Below are 23178 nucleotides of genomic sequence, written 5' to 3'. Positions count from 1 at the left end.
TGTAAATGCAATATCTAAACACAGATGGAATGATCTTCTAAACACAAATACTCTCAAACTTGAATGTGAACTTTATTCTACTAAACAAACTCAGACATGAAAGATCAGGAAGTCTGAGTCTCACCTTCAGGTTTCCTGTGAACACATCGTCTCACCAGAAGAACCAGTAACACCAGTAGAACCACAACACACACTGATCCAACAAATGAAAGTACAGAGAGAACAGGAGGAGAGGTGTATGTAGGTGGAGGTGTGGATGTAGGTGGAGGTGTGGATGTAGGTGGAGGTGTGGTGGTGTGTTCCCCTAAAATAAAGCAAACACAGTCATTAAGTTGTCGTCACATTGTGAATGTTGAAAGCTGCAGAAACACAGACAGGTGAGTGTGTCACCTGTGACAGTGATCCAGCTGGATGGAGACTCTCCATGACCGCTGATGTCACACTTGTAGAGGCCTTCATCAGACCTGGAAACATGCTGGATGGTCATGTGACCTGTAGGCTGCTTCCTGATGAGGGAGCCATCTTTATAGAAAGCAGCTGGGAGGTTGGAGGGAGTGGTCTTTGTTTTACAGAGCAGAGTGACGTCATCTCCCTCCATCACAGGGAGGACAGGACTCTGCAGGATCACTGATCCACCTCAACACAGAGACAAACTACAGCATTTCATCCATTTACACACAGCTTCATCAACACTAACTCCACACACTCAGCTTACCAGTGACTGTCAGGTTAACCATGTTACTGATGGGACCCTCTCTGGACTCACACCAGTAAACTCCACTGTACCAGGGGTACATATAGCTGATGTTACAGGAAGAACCAGCACCTTCTCCCCAGTCATCTCCACACTGAGTCCTCTGTCTTTTGCTTGTGTTTCTCCTCAGAGTCCATCCAGCAGAGCTGTCGTCCTCCTCACAGCTCAGAGACAAAAAGTCTCCTCTAAAGAACTGAGAGCTGCTGGGACTCACAGTCAGACGAGCTGTGAGGGTTAAAATGAAAGAATTATGATCTGTTGGACTTTAAATTCTGAAACATGAACCCAATCAGGTCATATCATTGAGCATTTCTCAGGTTTAAACTGTGACAGAAGAAGGTTACTGACCTTGGTTTGTTGTGCAGCTCAGCAGTGAGATCAGAACTAAAGAGAAATGACACACAAACTCATCTCTTTCTCAAAAAAGACTGAACATAAAGTGATTAAATCTAAAAACCATCTGGTAGAATATTTCATCAATCCATCCATTTTTTTAACCAGTTATTCAAATTACAGTTGAGGAAAAGCTGCAATTTATTCCAGCTGTTATAAGGTGAGTACAGATCATTAGTCCATCACAGACTAACATTCACTATCCGAGTTAACCAAACATGTCTTTGGACTTTGAAGTAAACCTACACAGGCACTAGTCACTGCACCTCTGTGAAACCTGTACTGTTAAATATGATTTACAGATCATTATTTTGATAAACATCTTCAGTGTTGGGGAGTAACACTATACATGTACCACAGTTACGTATTTGTTCCGTTACCGTTTAAAAAGGTGGTATTCAGAATACAGTTACTTTGTTGAAATAAATGGATTACACAGCGGCCTTTTCCTGTTTCTTATGTTAGGCTATGCCCTCTCTATTTCTGGTAATTCCATGCCGGTAGAACCTGAACAAAACTCGCATTAAGAGGCTCTAATGCCTGTGTCTCAATCTCACGGCCCATGTCACCTCTACTTGCGGCCTGCATAATGACGTGAAGAAATATTTTTTTAAATTATTATTAAAAAAAATGTTTAATATAAAGCCAATAGGCAGAGTGTTACAGGCATCGCCCTAAAGAATGTAGCCTCATAAACAGTGTAGTCCGTGCTGCAGTGAGAATGGACTGCTGTACCCGTTATGTGTCTGTGAGCGAGGGAGGGAGAAAAAGGAGAGTGGAAAAGTACGAGTTGTCATCGAGCAGAAACAGGAGCTGGAAGCATGTAAATATAATAATAACCACTGCAGCCAAGAAGAGTGCCTGACGAGCCCAGTTGTAAGTAAGCTATTAAGACTCGACTGTACACCGTGTTCGTGTTTTCCTCCGAAAACAATAAGTTCCGTTGGAGCAGCCTTTCAACGCCTCTCTCTGTCTCTCGCAAGAAAAGTTGACCCAGACAACAAAGTAAAGCTAGTTTTCGGCTACGAGCCGACAGGGACCCCGCCGTATTAGTCAGAGGTCCCTTTACTACAGTTCGGAGTCGCGGACCTTCAGTAATAGCAATAAATCACACAGCAATAGTACATTCACGTTGTTGTAAAAAGCATGATAATATATTAAGTAATCCAAAGTATTCAGAATACATTACTGTCATTGAGTAACGTAACGGAATATGTTACAGAATACATTTTGGGGCATGTATTCTGTATTCTGTAACGGAATACATTTTAAAAGTAACCTTCCCAACACTGGAACCTTCCCTTTCAACGCCTCTCTCTGTCTCTAGCTAACAAAGTTGACCCAGACAACAAAGTAAAGCTAGTTTTGAGTCCAATATGGAACCCGACGTATCAGCCAGAGATGCCTTTACTACGGTTCGGAGCCGCAGACCTGTTTTATATATGCGTGGAATAGTTTTCTATACGAGATCGCTGCTAAAAGTGCAGCCTTACCTAATGTCCACCCTACTGTTACTCATTTATATTAAGATATTGGTATGGTGAATAACCTTTAGGAACAGTAATAAATCACACAGCAATAGTACATTCATGTGGTTGTAAATAGCATGGTAATATATTAAGTAATCCAAAGTATTCAGAATCTGTTACTCTCATTGAGTGACGTAACTATGTTACAAAATACATTTTGGGGCATGTATTCTGTTGTGGAATACATTTTAAAAGTAACCTTCCCAACACTGGACATCTTCCACTTTTTCTCTGACTGCTACTGAATTTAAAGTTTTTCTTTTTTTCTTTTCTGTTTTTTAATCTGAAAAAAGTGTGCTGACTCTACTGTATACTTTAAATAACCCACTAAAGTCACTTCAAAGTTGTGTTGATATAACGAGTGAATGATTTGATCTTTTCACTGCCTGCTGTGTTTCCTCGACTCCTGAGCAAAGATAAAGAGTCAGTTCAGACCTGCAGTTGGTCCTCGTGGTGTTTGAACTTGAATTCAGCCTGATTTGTTTTTCATGTCTTCTCCTCCATCATCAGTTATCAGGAGAGCAGACAGTCAAAGTACAAGAATTCAAACAAACACAGAGATTCTACTTACAGAGCAGACACAGCACAGATGTTTCCTTCATCATCCTTCTCACTCATTTGAGCTTTTTTTCATTTCTGTCACTGACACCAAGTAAAGCCCGCCCTCTTCCTCTGAGCACCAGCTTTCTATTGGTTCAAATATAGTGGTGGGAGACTACAAATAATTTTAATTTTAAATTAAATTTTTTTAATTTAAAATTTAAACACAATAACTATGCGCACACAACAGTGTTTTTTTTTCTTATTTCTTATTTTTTCTGAAGTAAAACATTTGTCAGTTCACACATATGAAAAGAAACATGGCAGAAAGTCTCCTCTGCTCTCAGTGATCTGTAGTTTGGTTGATGAACAAATCCATGTCCATGTAGTTACGTCCCCCTCAGTGAGAGAGGCAGATATGAGCTGAAACACAGGAATCAAACCAGGGACGCTGCTGTTATGAAGCTGAACTGGAACCATTCAGACACTGAGGCCCTCTGAACACATTTTAATTACAGCTGTGCAGAGACACACTGATGACTGACTGGAACACTATGATTCACATTTTACATTAACACCATCCTCACACATGGTTTATATTTGACCACTAGAGGGAGATGTTGGACTTTAAACACTAACATGGATACAAGCAGATCATGAATGATGCAGTTATTATTATTATCACATCATACTGGCTCCTAATGAAATGCCTGTATTTTATTTAACTGTTTATAAAGAGTATCTTCATTTAAACGTGTTGAGAATAAGCAATGAAAAAAGACTGTGGACATGGTTATATGTTCAGCTGTACTTCCTGACTGAGGTTACTCAGCTACTGGTAGCTGATAAAACAAAACGTCACCTTTTTGTCCAAATATTTTATATATATCTATATAATATATATAGATATATATATTATATAGATATATATTACTGAAAATAGTAACGCTGTTACTTGTATTGCCGTTATCTTTTTACTCAGGAGATGAACCATCTATGCCACAAACTATTCCTGCGATTATTTCCTGCAAGTAGCCCATTACATAGGCGCACATCTTGCTCTAGTACAGGTAAAGTAATATAAAATATTTTATATCGATTATTTTTCAATGAAAACAAACAGTATAAATGGTAAATGGCCTGTATTTGTATAGCGCTTTACTAGTCCCTAAGGACCCCAAAGCGCTTTACATATCCAGTCATCCACCCATTCACACACTGGTGATGGCAAGCCACCCTGGGGCGCACTGACAGAGGCGAGGCTGCTGGACACTGGCGCCACAAGGCCCTCTGACCACCACCAGTAGGCAATGTGTGAAGTGTCTCACCCAAGGACACAACGACCGAGACTGTCCAAGCTGGGGCTCGAACCAGCAACCTTCCGATTACAAGGCGAACGCCCAACTCTTGAGCCACGATCGCCCCATGACTGCTATGACACGTTGTAATAATTTTACTACTGTAATTTTACTGGTGAACATTGTCTCAATTGTGGTGTTGCATTAGTGATCCGGCAGTGTATTTTTTCCAGTGCCGTGTTATGTTACAGCTCAGAGAAGGGTGTGGCACATGTACTTTGTTTAATGGGAATGCAGTTTTGTAATTTTGCAGTATTTGGAAAATACTGCAAAATTTGCAAAATTTGGAAAAAGAAGTACAGTCCATCTGGAAAGGCATTCAAAAAACTAACATTTTCTTATGTTACAGTCTTATTCCAAGATGAATTAAATTCATTTTCATCTCTACACCCACGACAATGGCAAAGAAATGATTGAAAATGTTGCAATTTTATTACAAAAATAAAATATTGTAAAATTCTGCACATTTTATACTGTGCTTTACTACTGCCATATATGAGCTACTGTGTAGAGGTCTGGGGAAACACATACAAAAGTAACACACAAACAATAACTATAATACAGAAAAGGGCCATTAGATTAATAAATAATGTGGGGTACAGGGACCATACAAATGCACTCTTTGTCAAAATGCAAGCTATTAAATTCCAAGACTTGGTGAAGCTTAAAACAGCGCAAATAATGCATAAAGTAAGAAATAAATTGCTTCCCAACGAAATCTGTAAATTCTTCATAGAAAGAGAAGGTGGGTATAACTTAAGAGGGAAATGGAATTTAAAAATACAAAGTGCTAGAACAACTTTAAGAACTATGTCTATCTCAATTGCAGGAGTTAAATTATGGAACAGTCTAACAGAAGAAATAAAAGACAGTAAAAACATAAAATAGTTTAAAGTAAAATATAAAAACCTAAATTTTAAATAAGTATAAGAATGAAGAAAACGGGGTTAACCCAGGACGGTAATGATGCTGGTAATGGTGTTGTGGTTCTTTTTTGGTTTTTTTGCTTTGGTTTGTTTGTTTTTCCATAACTTGTGTATCTGCAAATATACACCTTCTGTATTTTTCATGTGAAAGAAACTATACTGTGGTGGGGCTTGCTAATTTCTTGTTTTTGATTTATGTATGTTTTGTTTTGCTTTGCTTTACTTTTGTTTCATATGTTGTTTGTTTAATTTAAGACTAAAAAAAAAATAATTAAATGAATGAGAGGTAAAACTTGAGGGGGTAGGGACAAATAAGTAAATACTTCTGCCAACTCCTTTTCAAACAAATAATGGAATGATATTTTGTAATGATTGTGAAGGCACATGTTTGAAATGTTTGAAATAAAAATAAACTGAACTGAAATAAGAGTGTGAGTGAAATGCAGGCATCTTAAAATGTTTAATAAAGGAACTTTTGTTGTGAGAAATGTAAAAGCTGTTTTAGCAGCTGTTCTCTCTTTGTTTGGCTGGAGTCAGAGTATTTCTTTAACAGGAGGACATTATTTACACTCAACTCAGCGCAGACACACCGAGGAACCAGGACGGATATAAAAACCAGGAAAAAGAGTTTCAGTGAATGTGGTGTTGAAGGTGTGGAGGTGGATCAAAGTGTCAGAGGAGACTCTGTAAAAGGACAAAGTGCCAGCAGGAGAGTCCACATACACTGCTACTCTGTTAGAGACAGAGGAGGAGGAGGAGGAGATGGGGGTGGACGCGAATTCGGTATTGTGGCAGACACAAACTGGACCATCATTAGTGCAGTACAACCTCCAGGATTTATCATTTTGTCCAAACATACAGTCATTACTGCCTCCTTTCCTTTTGATGCTTCTGTAACTCACTGATATATTAACATCTCCTCTCCACTCGACCTCCCAATAACAGCGACCAGTCAGACCATTTTTACACAGCAGCTGTCTCCAGTGATCAAATCTGTCTGGATGATCCGGATATGACTGAACCTCCTCCACATGTGTCACCTTCCTGTTGTTGTCAGACAGTTGGAGGTTTGTGTTCACTGTGTTTGTGTCGATTGTGAGTTGACAGGAATCTGATGGAGAGAACAAACACAATCGACCTGCAGTTATTGATCCATCATCTGTTCATTGATTGACACTTTGATGATGACTCCTGACATCAGAGATGTAAATGAGCGATGTGACAGTTTGAAGGTGGTTGAATGTGTGCCGCTTTGTTTTCATGAATCACATTAAAAACACACTTACACTTCCTCAGACCTCCATGTCTCAACCATCGGTCTCCAGCAGGCTCCACCCTGAAAGGAGGAGGAGGGTCAGACCAGCACAGTCTCTTTCAGCATGCACACATAGACATTACACAAACTCATACACAAACTATTAGACACTGATAAAGGAACAGTCCAACATTTTCACAAATACACTTCAATCCATAAGTAGATCAAACTGCTGATGATTTGGACTAATCCTGGATCTGTCAGTACACACTGTATTGAATGAAATATGACTGATTCAAACTGTGACCTTCATTATTTTTATATTCCTCTTCTGTTTAGCTGGAAAGGACACCTCCCTGCCATTGCAAATATTTGTGAAAGTTGCTAAAATGCTAAAAGAAAAATGCAAAACTTAGCACTTTACGTTACACATAACATCGTTAAATGTCGCCCTTTCTATCTCTCTCGGGAATTCACTGCGGTCATTGCCTGCACTGTTTATATTCCGACTTATTCCGACACACTGCCTTATGTGAGCTACATGGGGCTCTCACACATCAACAAACACTTCACTAAGATGGCATTTGGAAAATCGGGTCATGCCGCCATCTTCCTCACGCCTGCTTACAAACAAAGGCTAAAGCAGCAACCACCAATCAGGAGGAAGGTCGCTCGCTGGACGGACCAATCAGTGACCGCGCTGCAGGACGGACTGGATGACGCAGACTGGGACATGTTTCGGCGTAGCTCTAATGACATCAACATGTTTATGGAAGCGGTTGGGGGATTTATCGGGAAACTAGCGGACAACACAGGAGAAAGATCTATAATCCGAACATTTCCCAACCAGAAGCCGTGAGTGGATAAAAACATCCGCAACGCTCTGAGATCACGCAGCGCTGCCTACAATGAAGGGCTCGTCTCTGGTAATATGGACCTATACAAGGCTGCAGTTTTATGCTCGCTTCGAAGCCGCAGCAATTAAAACAACAAACGGCTGCGCGCGCTCGGAGTGCACCAGTGAAGACAATGCATTCATCATCACAGAGCATGCCGGGAGGAACACCTTCAGGAGGGTGAACACCAGGAAGGCAGCAGGACCAGATGCAATCCCTGGCTGGGTCCTGAGAGCCTGCGTTGACCAGCTAGCACCGGTGTTCACGGAGATCTTCAACCTCTCCCTGGCCCAAGCTGTGGTTCCCACGTGCTTCAAACAGTCCATTATTGTTCCTGTTCCAAAGAAACAACAGCCCGCTTGCCACAATGACTACCGTCCAGTAGCACTGACTTCAATTGTGATGAAGTGTTTTGAAAGACTGATGAGAGATCACATCACTTCTTCACTTCCTGCCACCATCGACTCACTTCAGTTTGCTTACCGGACTAATCGTTCCACAGACGATGCCATATCTCACCTGCTCCACACATCCCTGAGTCACCTGGACACTGGCAGAGGGAATTATGTTAGGATGCTGTTCGTGGACTACAGTTCAGCATTCAACACAATAATTCCCTCTAAGCTTTTCACCAAGTTGACGGATCTAGGACTCAGCTCATCACTGTGTCAGTGGATCCTCAACTTCCTCACAGACAGACCCCAATCAGTGAGGGTGGGAAAACAAGTCTCCCCCTCCATCTCACTCAGCACTGGAGTGCCTCAGGGCTGTGTTTTAAGCCCCCTGCTGTACTCACTGTACACTTATGACTGTGTAGCCACATCAGACACCACCTCCATTGTCAAGTTTGCTGACGACACTGTTGTTGTGGGCCTGATCTCCGACAACATCGAGACGGCCTACCTGGAGGAGATTAGGAACCTGGAGACCTGGTGCCAGGAGAATAACCTCCTCCTAAACGTCAGTAAGACTAAGGAGCTGATCGTGGACTTCACTACAAAGCAGGCGAGGAATTACAAGCCCCTCACCATCAGCGCCACGCCAGTGGAGAGAGTGGACAGTTTCCGATACCTGGGTATCCAGATCACTCAGAACCTGTCAAGGTCCTGTCACATCAACACCCTGGTTAAGAGAGCCCGTCAGCGTCTCTTCTTCCTCAGAAGACTTAGAGACTTCCATCTGCCACTGAGGGTGCTCAACTTTTACTCCTGCACTATCAAGAGCGTCCTGACGGGAAACATCTGTACCTGGTTTGGGAACAGCACCAAGCAGGACAGACGAGATGTGCAAAGAGTGGTGCGCTCGGCCGAACACATCATTCAATCAGAGCTCCCTGACCTGCTGTCCATCTACACCAAGCGGTGCAAGACCAAAGCTAGGAAGATTATGATGGACCTCTCCCATCCCAACAATGGACTCTTCTCACTGTTGAGGTCTGGGAAGCGCTTCCGCTCCCTTAAGGCCAAAATAGAGAGAATGAGGAGGAGCTTCTTTCCCCAGGCTATTCGGGCCCTGAACCAGGTGTAGGACTGGACTCTCCCACACACATCACATCACTATAGGACTGGACTCTCACACACATCAGATAACCACACTCACTCTGGTTTTTCTTCATGCACACTTCCTATAATTTATAATCTCTTACTGCAATTTGCACATTTTTACTGTAAATCTGTAAAAAGTTAAATCTGTAAATTTTTTAATAACCTGTAAATTGTAAATACTGTAAAACCACTGTCATTTAACCCTTTAAGACCTACCATAGAACCAAGTCCGCCAGAGCTTATATTATATTTTTACATGCTGTAGTGCCATTTTTGGGAGCATTTCAAGTTGCTATACATCAATACAACCATTATAACCCAAATTTTAATAGTATGTATGCATTAAGTGCATACTAACTACTTAAATTGCAAAAAAGTGCAATAAACTACAAAAAAAATTTGAAAATCGTTTTTGTTTTTTTAACATATATTTCTAGTTAGAGAAATTTAAGAGGCTTATCCCTCAAAACTGTAAATACAGAAAAGTTGCACAAAGTAGTTTCCCACCACAAGAAATTTATTTTGAGTGCTTTCATAGTTTTATTTTTGAAACACACCAATTTTACATACTGCAGAAAAAAATGAAAATAAATATTGTAATGCAAATTTGCAAAAAAAACGGCATATGCATCAAAATAAACTATTTCCAGCAGTGCAATATGAGTTCTAAGCATCCCAGAAATGATACAGAAAGTCATAAAGTCACAGATAACTTTTAAAAACACCAGTATAGGCTCATGAGGCCCTGAAGTTAAAAAACCCTACATTTCCGTGAAAATGACCGTCACTTCCGGTTTCGGGCAGGTAATGCGATAGTTCACGCTGACGTCTATTCCAACGTAGGAAGTGTTACGAACAGCTGATCGGATCGGCAAAGCCTGTTTCTGGAATATTATGTTTTTGTTACTGCAAGCGCTTTTTATGCAATTTTTGCAAAGCTATATGTGGAAGGAAACTGTGAACTAGGGCAAGCTGATGGCATAAGATGTAAGTACAACTCCTCCGCTTTCATATTCAAAAAAAATTATTGCGCTAGCTCACGTGGTTGAAGTGCTACCAGGATTTAAAAATAGTTACGCAAAACAGAGCGTGCCCGCTCTGACCGGTTTTAAAGGGCTGGGGTCCCGGGTATAATTGGCTGTTTTTGACTACTTTTGATTTTACCTCTATATTTCACCTTTAAAATAGGTTTTTCTTGCCTTGTTTGGTATCATTATTTTCAGCACAACCTCAAATATCTGAAATTCGAGTCATTTTTTCATTTTGGTATACTATATTAGCACAGTTGATCTAAATTCAGACAAAAAATTCAAAACCCGAGTAGAAAAAAGTTCTATTTCTTACTGTAAAACCCATAAACATGTTTAACGAATCATTTTCATAACTTGAAATGCAAATAGAAATTGTACATTTCTAAAAATTATGCACAAGTTTTGCAAACAACAAAATTATATGGTACTATTTACCTAAAAATGCAGCCAAGGCCTCAGGCGTTTTTTTTATATAACCATTTAAATCTATTTACAGAACAAGCAGGTGTTCTGCATCAAATAAGAAGGCACACAAATCATTTGTGCCAGTCCAAAAAATGTAGTTTGTGTTCAGTATAAGACAGAGGAGAACAGCACAGGCCTAAACCCTGCAGGTCTGACAGCAGGAGGTGCATGAGTCCAGTTTTCCATGTGGGAACAGCGTTTACACGCCTTTGACGGCTTTATTTGGAGAAAATGTGAAATTCAGCAGTCTAACTGACACAATACAAAACAATAACTACACAACACACTAACTACAGCCTCCAAACATGCTAAACGTCACTAATGTCTCACATATGAAAACTCGCTCTCACTCTGTCTTTCGCTCGCCCACTTTCCGTCGTGGGTGTCACTCCTAAAAACTTCCCCTTCTCCCTAAACAACCAAATGTCACATGTTGCCATATCATTTTTTTTGATTGGCTGACATGGTAAACTCTAACACCAATAGGGAAGGGGTGTATTTTCTTTTTCTTTTTTCACTCGCAAGTGCAGTGTTTGCTAGCACTGTCTGTAGAAAACGCAGTTTTTACCGTTCTTCCCGCTGTAAACACCACTGTTTTGTTCAGAAAACAACATCGCGTGTATTTTTTAATCATAACTCTGGTTTTAGGTGGCCCATCGACATAATTCAAAAACTGGTATATAGTTTGAAGTCTGCACTTTCGACCCAAGTTGAAATGGAGACTCTGACTTACTGTAGCTGTGTCGTCTTAAATTGGTCATGTGAGTTTGACACGCCGGCGCATCCGGCGACACCAGAGGGTTAAAATGCACAGTAGAAAAGCACTGAGCAGCACATTTTCACCACACATGAGTGGAAAGAGAAAGGCATGGGGGTCTCCACACCCCTGTTCTCTTTTCGCCTTTGGGGCCGGGGCACCGGCAGGAGGTTGGGCCATCTAGTTGGGGTCTGGGATGCTGGGCCTCCCTGCTGCTGCAGGACCGGGGATGGTCTGATTGTCCCCACCCCAGGGTAAAGGGTAATATCTCCTGGGTCTTGGGGCAGATTGCCCCTCTGGGGGTGATGGTACCTGGAGCTGGGGTATAGCTGACTGGGGTCAGCTGGTGGGTAACAGGCATCTCCGAAAACGTTAGAGTACTTTTGCATATATGTGATGTGTTGATAAATCGAGCAGATATTTGAAGTTTACACAGCAACATTCTCGCCTGAAAATATCTTAAAAGTTTAGGTCTGCAGATGTCTGTGAGCACACAAAGCAGAGATCTGAGCAAGAGCAAATGCCAACAACTCAGCAAGGGGGGCTGTTATTGTGTGTGTATATGGATAATCGCAAACACTGAAATACATTTCTTGCACGCAGAAATGAATTTTGTCCCCTCAATTCAATTCAGTTCAATTCAATTCAATTTTATTTACGTAGCGCCAAATCACAACAACAGTCGCCTCAAGGCCAATTAAACTTTTGTTCACTCAAAATAATTTTCTCCTCAACATAGAAAGGAAATATTTCCAGCTCTTCCTCCTCTATCAGACATTCTCTCCATACCTGAGAGAAGCCAGTCTCCAGCGTGGATCCTTCTGTCCAGCCAACAGCAACCTCATTCCTGAGTGTCCTGGATGATTGTAGCTCAGGTCCAGCTCTCTCAGATGGGAGGGGTTGGAGCTCAGAGCTGAGGCCATATAAGTACAGCCTTCCTCTGTGATCAGACAGCCTGACAGACTGCAGGCACAAAAAAACGGAAATAAATCCAGCTGTGAATGCTGCTGGTAGCAGGCACATGGGGGGAGGGGGGTACTAGAAGAAGTATCTGCTGAAAGGAGGTATAGAAGCTAAACTGAGAGCGAGAAAGTTTGCAGTTCACACAATTGGCATTTTACATAGATGCTCCGTATCTCATTGTACAACTGTATAGTGACAGTAAACCCATTCTATTCCATTCTATTTATTAATTTATTTTGTTTGTTTAGTTTTCCAAAGTTATTTTTTGTATTATTTATTTATTTATTTATTTTAATTTAAGAAAGTCAAAAAGGATGGATGCGGAAATGTTTAAAATTCTCATCATGTATTCTGCCTAAAACAAACAATTTCATCAGGGAATAAGGGTTAACATGAATAAATCAAACTCCAATATATATATACATATTCTGTAAATAGCTACAGAATACAGAAAATGAACCAAACTGGAAAGTTTTGTTGATGGAATTAAATAGTTTTGAAATATTGGAGAAGATAAAAGTATAATTTGGGGAAACTATGCTAGGGACTTCCTTTTAGCCTTTGCTGTAATGTCATAGTGTACCTTCCTTTCATTTTTCTAGGTTTATTGCATGACTTTTGAGTCACTGGTGATGTCCCATGTTTAACTTTTAGACTTGGACTTCCCGTTAAATAAAAGGTCCATTTGCTTCCGCTTATCCTTTTCAGGGTCACTGCCATAGGGCAGGGTACACCCTTGACAGGTCTATCTCAGGGCTTACACATAGAGACAAACAACCATTTGCACTCAAAATTCACACCTGTGGCCCATTTAGAATGACCAATTAACCCCACTAACTGCATGTCTTTGGACTGTGGGATGAAGCCCGTAGTACCCGGAAAGAACAATGGAAGCACAGGCAGAACATTCAAACTCCACACAGAAAGGACCCGGTGAGGTGGTGGAATTGATCTCAGGACCCGCTAACCACTGTGCCCATGCTGCTGTAAATAAAAGGTTTTAAGTACATTCACTGTAATTCTGTATGAAACACTTTTTACCAATGAAAAGAAACTGATATGTTATGAATCCAAAATACCTGAAATGTCTCAAAAGACCATTGCTTAAAAAGCATGTTATACACACAGGTTAATGCTCAATTATTATTTTAACAATGATATGAAAATGAACAAATACAAAAAATAATTCAGAGACTAATACACCTGAATATGAATAAAATGTCAATCTAGAATTAAACAATATTTTCTTTCAGCAATAGTATAATCCAGATTATAAATATTTTATTACCAACCCCCTTATACTCCCACGTATTAGATATTTTGTCCTCTGCATTTAACCCATTCACTCATTGATGCAATGGGCAGCTACTAATCCAGCACCTGGGGAGCAGTGTGTAGACACGGTACCTTGCTCGAGGGTACCTCAGGGTAGCTGTTTGGTGGATTTGAACCCCCCACCTTCTAATCATGGGGCGGCCACTCAAACTACTAAGCTATACGTGTCATAGATAATACATTCATAAATGAATAACAAAAAAATAAACCTCACCTGATAGTTTCCAGGGTACAGTTTGGACTCTTCAATCCATCAGACAACAGCTTTATTCCCGAGTCTTTCAGGTCATTGTTACTCAGGTCCAGTTCTCTGAGACTCGAAGACTGGCAGCTGAGAACTGAGCACAGAGCTTCACAGCTTCTCTCTGAGAGGTTACAACTAGACAGTCTGAAAATCAGTAATATTTGTGATCAAATTAAATGACTTATTTTCAACTTACCACAAACAAAAAACAAACAATTCCATGTCCACTTCATAAATAAGCATACAACTTGTAATTCATTATCACAATTAATTCTCGCATACTGTACCCTGATGCATTCATCCTTTGTTGGAAACAAACTGCTTTAGCTTCTTCCAAGAATTTTTATTATTGTCTTTATATTATTATATTAGTTTTTGGAGAGTAAAAGAAAAGCTCTGTGTCGACTTTGATAATGGTTACATCCACAAACTTTTCAGAGATGCTAAGACTTCCTGCTGCTATAAACTGTATATTGCAGAAATATTTCATCAACAAAAATGTGCATAGATGTTTACTTACAGAGCTTTGTTGGAGGCTTTGACCACTGGCAGCAGCCTCAAAAGAGCCTTCTCTGAAGCGGAGTATTTCTTCAGGTCAAACACATCCAGATCTTTTTGTGATGACAGTAAGATGAAGGCCAGAGCTGACCACTGAGCAGGAGACAGTTTATCTGTGGAGAGACTTCCTGAACTCAGGGACTGTTGGATCTCCTCCACTAGAGAACAATCATTCAGTTCATTCAGACAGTGGAACAGATTGATGCTTTTCTCTGCAGACAGATTCTCACTGAGCTTCTCCTTGATGTACTGGACTGTTTCCTGATTGGCCTGGGAGCTACTTCCTGTCTGGGTCAGCAGGCCTTGTAGGAGAATCTGATTGGTCTGCAGTGAAAGACCCAGGAGGAAGCGGAGGAACAAGTCCAGGTGTCCATTTGGACTCTGTAAGGCCTTGTTCACAGCACTCTGGTAGAAGTGTTTCCCTGCAGATTCTCTTATTTCAGACTTCTGGGATGTTGTTTGTTCTTCTTCCAGCAGATTGATTCCAGAGTTGATGAAGGTCAGATGGACATGAAGAGAAGCCAGAAACTCCTGAACACTCAGATGGATGAAGCAGTACACCTTGTCTTGGTACAGTACTCTCTCCTCTTTAAAGATCTGTGTGAACACTCCTGAGTACACTGAGGCTGCTCTGATATCGATGCCATACTCTGTCAGGTCTGATTCATAGAAGATCAGGTTTCCTTTCTGCAGATGATCAAAAGCCAGTTTTCCCAAGGACTCAATCATCTTCCTGCTCTCTGGACTCCAGTGTGGATCTGTCTCAGCTCCTCCATCATACTTGACCTTCTTCACTTTGGCCTGAACCACCAAGAAGTGGATGTACATCTCAGTCAGGGTCTTGGGCAGCTGTCCTTCCTCTCTGGTTTTCAGCACATCCTCCAGAACTGTAGCAGTGATCCAGCAGAAGACTGGGATGTGGCACATGATGTGGAGGCTTCGTGATGTCTTGATGTGGGAGATGATGGTGCTGATCTGCTTCTTATCTCTAAATCTCTTCCTGAAGTACTCCTCCTTCTGTCACCATGCTGACACAGTCAATAGGAATCTGATTGGCTGCTGCAGGTCGTGTGGTTATCCAAAGACGAGCAGAGGGAAGCAGGTTCCCCCTGATGAGGTTTATCAGCAGCACATCCACTGAGCTGGACTTTCTAGGGTCAGTTAGGATTGTAGTTTTGTGGAAGTCCAGAGGAAGTCGGCACTCATCCAGACCATCAAAGATGAACAGAACCTGGAAGTCTTCAAAGCTGCAGATTCCTGCTTCTTTGGTTTCAGTAAAGAAGTGATGAACAAGTTCCACCAAGCTGAACTTTACCTCTTTCACCACATTCAGCTCTCTGAAAGTGAATGGAAATATGAACTGGATGTCCTGGTTGGCTTTGTCTTCAGCCCAGTCGAGGGTGTATTTCCGTGTTAAGACTGTTTTCCCAATGCCAGCCATTCCCTTTGTCACCACTGTTCTGACTGGTTCATCTCTTCCAGGTGAGGCTTTAAAGATGTCTTCTTGTGTGATTATTGCTTCTAGACTGTCTGTTTTAATGGATGCTGTTTCAATCTGTCTGACCTCATGTTCATCATTGACCTTTGCTGTCCCTCCCTCTGTGATGTAGAGCTCTGTGTAGATCTGATTCAGGAGGGTTGGGTTTCCTGCTTTAGCGATCCCCTCAAACACACACTGGAACTTCTTCTTCAGTGCAGATTTAAATTCATGCTGTTGCCACCGTAAGTTCCTAGTGAAGGTTCCTGAGTGACCCAGTACACACACACACACACACACACACACACACACACACAATGAAGGAGTTATGAAGTGCGCATATTTAAAATCTATTTTTGTCTATTTCTTCAGACATTGTTGAACTTTTTAGCAACGTAAATATTTAGAGAGTAATTCTCACTTCTCAGCAAACGCTCAGCAACCGTATTCTGCTTCATTCTCTTCAGGAAGTCCACTGTAATGGTGACAAATGCTTCTCTGCTGCTCTTCCTCTGTTCTTCATCCACACTCTGTAATACATCCTCATAATCACATTGACTCTTAAAACATTGTAGGTCATCTGGACTCAGGTCTGTCTGGATCTTCTTCAGCTCGTTCTTCACAAAAGTGATGATTTTGTCCTCCAGTATCTGGAACAGAATATTTTATGAATGACCCAAACACTTTTCTTACACAGGAGAGAAAAGAAGAATATACAATGAGGTATTTTTCTGGGAATCAGTTTAAATACACTATCCCTCAGTGAAATTCAAACCTTGGCTCTCTAAAAGAAGGGGGAAAAGTAAAATCCACATTTTTTCAGAATATTTTCCACATATCTATCTCTTTCTATTACTCTTAAAATCTAAATGTTGTCACTAAAGGTTATTACTCATGTTGTTCATAGGAACAGACTATTCTGTTCCCAAAGTGGGGGCATGCCCCCTTGAGGGGGGGGGGGGGGGGGGGGGGGGGGTGCAGAGACATTGCATGGTGGGCGCGGTATGACAAATAAAAAATAAAAAGAATGCTTGGATACTGGTACCATAATGGACAGCTTTTTTTTTTTGATGGGGCTTCCACACAAATGCAAAGCAGAGGTTGAAGCAGCATCAAATATTCTTCCAAACCAAAGACTAGAACAGTAGCTGCCGTGCCAAGCTAGGTATCCCCGAAAGAATTTGTTTCCCCTGTGTCGGGAGCACACGCTGGGCTGTCCAAATCACAGACAAACAGTATCCCACATGCTTGATTTTTAGTTCACAACCGCTTTTTATAACGACTAACTTCCCCTGAAACTTTGGAGGTTTTAGCTCTTTACAGTAAAGTTTTTGGAGGATAAAAATAATTATCAGGCAAAATGTCCTTTGTTTGTTAAAATAATACAGTCCGATACCACGTGAGAACAATAAATATATAAATTTCTGTTGCAACCCTCAAAATGAATGGTTATGTAATGACACTCGTTTTTCACTTTTTCACAAAACTAAAACGTCACTACTTCCGCGTGTAATTGGCGACATTATTTGAAAAATGTATTGATAGCAGTCTACACAGACACACATACACATATCACTGATCACATCACATCCTCATAGACACACACACATCAGATTTTCTCTGTTACAGACTAGGGATGGGTATCGTTTAGGTTTTATCCGATACCGGTGCCAAATCGGTACTTTTGAAACGGTGCCGGTGCTCAAACGGTGCTCAAACCGGTGCTTAAAGACTGGAGAACACAAAATTGGTCCAAAAACCTCTCATGTTCAGCTGGTTTTTTGTAAAAAGATAACAATGTTAGCCTTTTCTGCAGCTATGGGGCATATGTGGTATCACTCTTGGCTGGAAGCAGTGCTTAATCAATGGGAAAAAAACACAAACTTTGTCCAAAACCTCTCATGTGTAACTGTTTTCCACTTTTGCTTTGGTCATTTTAGCCTTTTTGGCCAGGGTGAAGGGAGTATCTGCCATCAAACAAGAAGACAGCCGCATGTAGCTATGATGATGTTTGCTAGTTCACCTTACATGCATTAATGTAATAACGTGGTTAGCCTACTCAACGTAAATTACACGCGAACAACATTAAGCTACTCACGCAGAGAAGAACGGCTGCTGCCATCATCATCCTCATCATTTCTGCTACACTGACAGGGCTAGGGGCCAGGACTCTCCTCTTCGTGTTTTTGGGGGATATTGCTAACTCCGGTCCGATAACAGGCAACCCACGCACAGTAGATGTGCTCGGTGTGAGGTCTCGCAGCAAGCTATCAAATACAGCGCATTTCTGGGCTTTTAAAAAAACGCTATGCGTCGCCAGGTGTTTCATCGGATTTGAGGTGTTACCTCCTTTGACAGTATCACAGTATCAGCTTAAAGCACTTGTTGCAGGCTGCTGAGTTTGCATATTTTGCTGTGAAGTACAGCCAGACTTTTGACCGCTTCGCCTTGGACATTTTTAATCTGTAGCTCTGCTCTAAAAGAACGCACGTACCTGGCCCCGCCTACTATCCTCGGAAACGTAAAATTATTGGCTAGAAGTGTATCACAGCTCAGGAAAAAAAAGCACCGAAATAAAGCACCGAAATGTGCGCTGCTTTTCGGTCTGGTTACTACCGTTTATGTCAGAACCGGTGCCATGATGGCACCGGACACCGGTACCCATCCCTATTACAGACACACATGACACATGTTCACATGTGAGTGTTTTATCTGTTGCATGATTAATGAGATGTTTGTGTGACCACTGAGTTAATAAAAGGCTGCAGGGGAGGCTGGCTCTTTGGAGTTGTCTGGGATTAGGTGAGGAGCTTGCAGCTCCAAGACCCTGGTCCTATCAGCTCCCTCTGCAAGTTAAAATGGATTGAGCTCTGTCTTGCTTTGTTCACGGGAATAAGTCTCTAAACCAGCGGGGCCTGCAAAGTGCAGACCTAACAGTTTACAAAAGGTTTGAAGTGTGGAATAAACTGCAATGGAGTTTGAAAACAAAATGTGTGTGTGTGTGATTGAAGGAGGTGTTTGTGGGGGTGGGGGAGGGGGGGTCCTAGCAAAAACAGTTTGGAAACCACTGCTATAGTCAAACTATAATTTTTATGATCCCTCAGCAGCTGGCTCTACGTAATCCATAGAGTACACTGCATGACATTAAATTGTTATTCAGACCTGAGGAGCCTAGATGTTCCCAATGCACCCTTAACTTTGAAATACTAAATATTAATATTATTACTTCATCATCATATTTCCACATACAAAATATTATTTATCATTCCCCGCAGTCGACAATACTACTGTTCTTATACTAGCTCTGGTTGTATTCCCAATGGATTATTATAGTTTATCCTTTCTAGATTATAGAGACATTTGTTTGATAGACTTCAGCTGGTGCAAAATACAGCTGCTTCTGTCATTAATAGAACCCATTAGTGCTGTCCTTCAACCACTTCACTGGCTTCCTGTGAAAAATCACACTGATTTTAGATTCAGCTTCTTACTTCAAAGTCTCTCCATAAAGTCACACCTCCATATCTGATCTTCCTCATATCACCACTCCTTCCCGTTCTCAAAGATCATCCTCTTTGGTTACTGTTATTTTTTCCATCTGCTCATATTACCCTTAAGTGCTTTCGGCTGAGTGTCCACTGGAACTTACTCCCACACCACATTCACAACATTAGTTTTCGCACTGAAGTTGCCTTAAAACACGTCTTTTTAAACTTGCCTTTTCTGATTCTGATTCTTTTCTGATTGATTTATTATTTAATGTTATGTAGTATGTTCTCTTTCAAGTGTTATTAGCGATACTGTGATTGGTTTATTTAATTGCTTGTAAGGCTTACTCGATTGATTGAAAGGCGCTTTTAAATAAAATGTTATTTTATTGCATTCATTAATTTTGGCCTGCTGAGCTCCAAAAGTGTAGGCTTTTTTTTTTTTTCTAAAATACTGAGACATACTTGATATTTGCCGATGTATTTGCAGTTTAGTGGAGGCAGAAATCTGACCACAACATTCTCTTCAAAGGAAAGCTCGCTCTACCTTCTGAGCCAGAACCCAGCATGGAGATGACTGTGAACAGAATAGATGTAAAAATAGTTGTTGTACAAGTACAGACCATAAATATAGAGTCCAGGTCTGTTTGATGCTGCTGGGTAGACTGACCACTGGGAACCTTTGAGCTCTGCTGGTCCACTCTGTGGAGATATCATAAAGAGTCAGAATAATAACATGACATTATAAATTAAAATGCAACCTGCTGGTCCTGTGAACTAAAAAAATAAAATACATTAAAAAAAAACATAAAGAAAAAACATTCCAATTAGGGCTGGGCCAAATCATACCGTTCACGGTAATACCAGTATAATGTTGGGCAACGATAAGAAAATGAAATATCGCGATAGAATATGGGTAAAACGTGCATGCGCAGTGCCTTTTTTTTTTCATACGCACATGGCGGAAAAAGCATGGTGGCAACAGAGAATGAGAAGGGTGAAAGTAGATCGTTGAATGAAATGGATGAATCAGAATTGGTTTGTAAAAATGCTGCAGCTTCAGTGGTGTGGAACTGGTTTAGCGTTCGTCCGTCAGATACACAACAAAGCACTATTTTTGGTAGAGCATGCTAGTGGGCCGTCGTTATTACCGTGTTTTTTGGAAAATACGGCACACTTAAAATCAATCCTTTGATTTTTCTTAAAATCGACAGTGCCCCTTATAATCTCGTGTGCCTTATGTATGAATTCTGGTTGTGTTTACTGACCTCAAAACGATTTTATGTCGTACACGGCGCTTGAAAATCTGTCAAATGTTTTAGTACTACTTTGCTAAGCTACAAACCTGCACCGCTTAATGGATTGTCGAAGCATTTCGGCTATCGTAAGCAGGAGCCTCGCGGAGTGATACGTACTGTGCTTCAACATAATATTACCGTATTGTGTGTGTATAACCTCTTTGTAAGTTTTGTGGATATTATACATGGTTATGCTGAGGACATGTCGGCCAATTTCCACTGGAAATGCCTTTTGGTTAAACTGTCAGCAAGGAATTTGCATTTGTACTGTTAATTTTTATATAACTTTAATGCACATAAAAAAACAGCTGCTCGTTTAAGTGAAAATAAATTGGCTTTTTTTGCACTAATAAAGTTGTGGAGTTGTAAAGTATTTTGTCTTGTGTCAATTATATCGTCAGTTATATCGGTATCGCAAATTTTCAAATGTATATCGTGATAAATATTTTTGGTCATATCGCCCTGCTCTAATTCCAATTTGGTAATGCCTGGCACTCTGATGATATCATATCTGACAGAAAGCCATCATGTCATTTCTCTTATCTTAACATTCTCTTGTTATTGTAATATTCTCTTGATATCTGACAATGGGTTAACACCCTAACAACATGCAACTCCAGTCACTGTATGAATCCAAACTCTGATAATAAAAGATGAACAGTGATTTTCGGTTTTGTAAAAATACTGTTAACAAAAAAAATGGCTATTAAAAAATATGAAAAGCATTCAATATTTTCAAAGAATTTGCCATAAAACTATGAAATCTCAGACCTCACTACCGAAATCTCTCACTACCGAAGCATAACATACCGACGATTTGTCACATGCCGAGGCGTCCCATGGCAACGCAAAAGGTAACCTTCTGCGTTCCTATGATAGGCGCTGGGTTGTGGATGGAATCCAATAGAATGACACTCCTGGTAGTAACACACATCAGCCGTGTATTCTGGCTCTAACCGTAACCGAACCATAACCTTATCTCTAACCTTAACCTTAATCATGTTAGATAGTGTTTTCCAAAGTGATTCATGATGAGAAAGTAAAATAAATGTGCAGATTCAGTCCAAATAGTTCTCATGTTTCCTCATTTTTCCAAACACGTAACATAGAAACATGTTGGGTGGCCAAAAGCATAACATACCGACGATTTGTCAAATAGCGTAGTATGTTATGCGTTGGGAGTGAGAATGTGTTGGAGAACTTGTCAAAGACAGCAAGAGCAGCACCACTGATTTCAGTGTTTTTTGTATGTCTGGAATGTTACGGCAAACCACTTCTTAAACAGAGCTGGCTGCTTTTTCATTATTTTTTTGCATTTCTGCACACAGACATCAGCAGGGTACCTGATCACAAGCAGGGCATAGGTGTTTATAATCCGTATCTTGTTCATATCACTCAGTTGACTCCTCAGGACTTGCCTGACCCTTTGCAGGTACTTGGTGGTTGCAGCTGTCCTGGTGGCCTCTTCATGGTTCCCATTTGTCTGGGGGATCCCCAGGTACTTGTAGCTGTCTTCAAGCTCTACAATGTTACCTTCCAGTAGTTCGATCTCTTCAATTCTGACTACCTTCCCTCACTTTGTTGTCATCCAACTATACTTCTTCAGTCCCAACAACTGTAAATGTATATCAGGTAACTTGAAATCCACTGAGGGCTTACACAGACAGGCTGGAGCTGAGAGGTTCACTCTACAGCAGTGTGGAAAGTTCCTCCCTACACCTTTTGAAGCAAAGCACAAAGGAGACACCTGCTGGAGCAGCTGGAGTCCTACAGACACTCAGCTACTTCACTACAGAAACACCTCCTACAACATCCATTCTTTACACTCTGACTGCTGTGTTTGTGGAAACAGTCCAACACACACAAAAAGAGCTGAGCTGACATTAAACATGATGGAGGATTTATTCACAAACACTGAGTCACAAAAACATTTAGACACAAATTACCTCTCTGGGGGAGGACACACTGATTTGAAGTCAATATGATCATGCTTTGACTGGTCACTCTGTAAGGACACACGGCTGGGTGGAGGTCCAGGTTGGTTCCTGTGAATCATGATGGAGCAGTGATGTGAGTGCTGTGCTGTGACATGGAGAAGAGTTATGGACAGTTAGAGATGGTCATCTCACCTCTGAGCTTTGGTTTGGCTCTCATGTTCCCCACACAGAGTGGTTTTAGAGGGAGGGACTCCCTCCTCTCTGTCCTCACACTGATCCATGCTGCTGAATTCACACCCACATCAGCTCACACACACTTTCTACTTTCACCTGCAGAGGAAACAAATCATTCATGTACACATCAACTGAAATCCTCCTTCCCATTATTTGTGGTGTCCAAATATCAGCTGCTTCTTTTCTGCTTCATCTC

The 23178-nt window shown here is 41.0% G+C and overlaps 5 protein-coding genes across 5 annotated transcripts in view; 1 reads left to right on the top strand and 4 right to left on the bottom strand.

The window, feature by feature from the left end:
* The window catches only part of LOC146635178 (Fc receptor-like protein 5), a 122143-nt gene extending 118783 nt beyond the window's left edge, over positions 1 to 3360 (bottom strand). Inside the window, exon 1 of the mRNA XM_085349826.1 lies at positions 3320 to 3360. The gene's annotated coding sequence lies outside the window, so the exon portion shown is untranslated. The remainder of the gene's footprint in view (positions 1 to 3319) is intronic.
* Positions 1 to 3360, bottom strand: part of LOC146635177 (high affinity immunoglobulin gamma Fc receptor I-like) — a 112891-nt gene extending 109531 nt beyond the window's left edge. The window contains exon 1 of the mRNA XM_085349825.1: positions 3320 to 3360. The gene's annotated coding sequence lies outside the window, so the exon portion shown is untranslated. The remainder of the gene's footprint in view (positions 1 to 3319) is intronic.
* Positions 1 to 23178, top strand: part of LOC146635172 (neural cell adhesion molecule L1-like) — a 640298-nt gene that overhangs the window by 549352 nt on the left and 67768 nt on the right. The gene's annotated exons all lie outside the window — the stretch shown is intronic.
* On the bottom strand, positions 105 to 3278 carry LOC146635179 (Fc receptor-like protein 4). The gene is made up of 5 exons (XM_085345959.1): positions 3248 to 3278; positions 1103 to 1138; positions 716 to 979; positions 391 to 636; positions 105 to 304 (listed from the first exon to the last, which is right to left on the bottom strand). The coding sequence occupies exons 1-5, from the start codon at positions 3276 to 3278 to the stop codon at positions 105 to 107; spliced, it is 777 nt and encodes a 258-aa protein (XP_085202085.1).
* Positions 6076 to 22867, bottom strand: LOC146635176 (NACHT, LRR and PYD domains-containing protein 3-like). Its single transcript, XM_085349820.1, has 8 exons — positions 22758 to 22867; positions 20137 to 20215; positions 16469 to 16675; positions 14511 to 15565; positions 13961 to 14134; positions 12238 to 12411; positions 6787 to 6836; positions 6076 to 6611 (listed from the first exon to the last, which is right to left on the bottom strand). The coding sequence occupies exons 1-8, from the start codon at positions 22865 to 22867 to the stop codon at positions 6076 to 6078; spliced, it is 2385 nt and encodes a 794-aa protein (XP_085205946.1).

The sequence above is a fragment of the Diplotaxodon limnothrissa genome, linkage group LG3, assembly GCF_057381915.1.
Source record: "Diplotaxodon limnothrissa isolate DT_005_m linkage group LG3, D_limnothrissa_male_GT1.1, whole genome shotgun sequence".
NCBI classification, from domain to species: Eukaryota; Metazoa; Chordata; class Actinopteri; order Cichliformes; family Cichlidae; genus Diplotaxodon; species Diplotaxodon limnothrissa.
The sequence above is the reverse complement of the archived record's forward strand: the minus strand, read 5'-3'. Positions and strand labels throughout refer to the sequence as shown.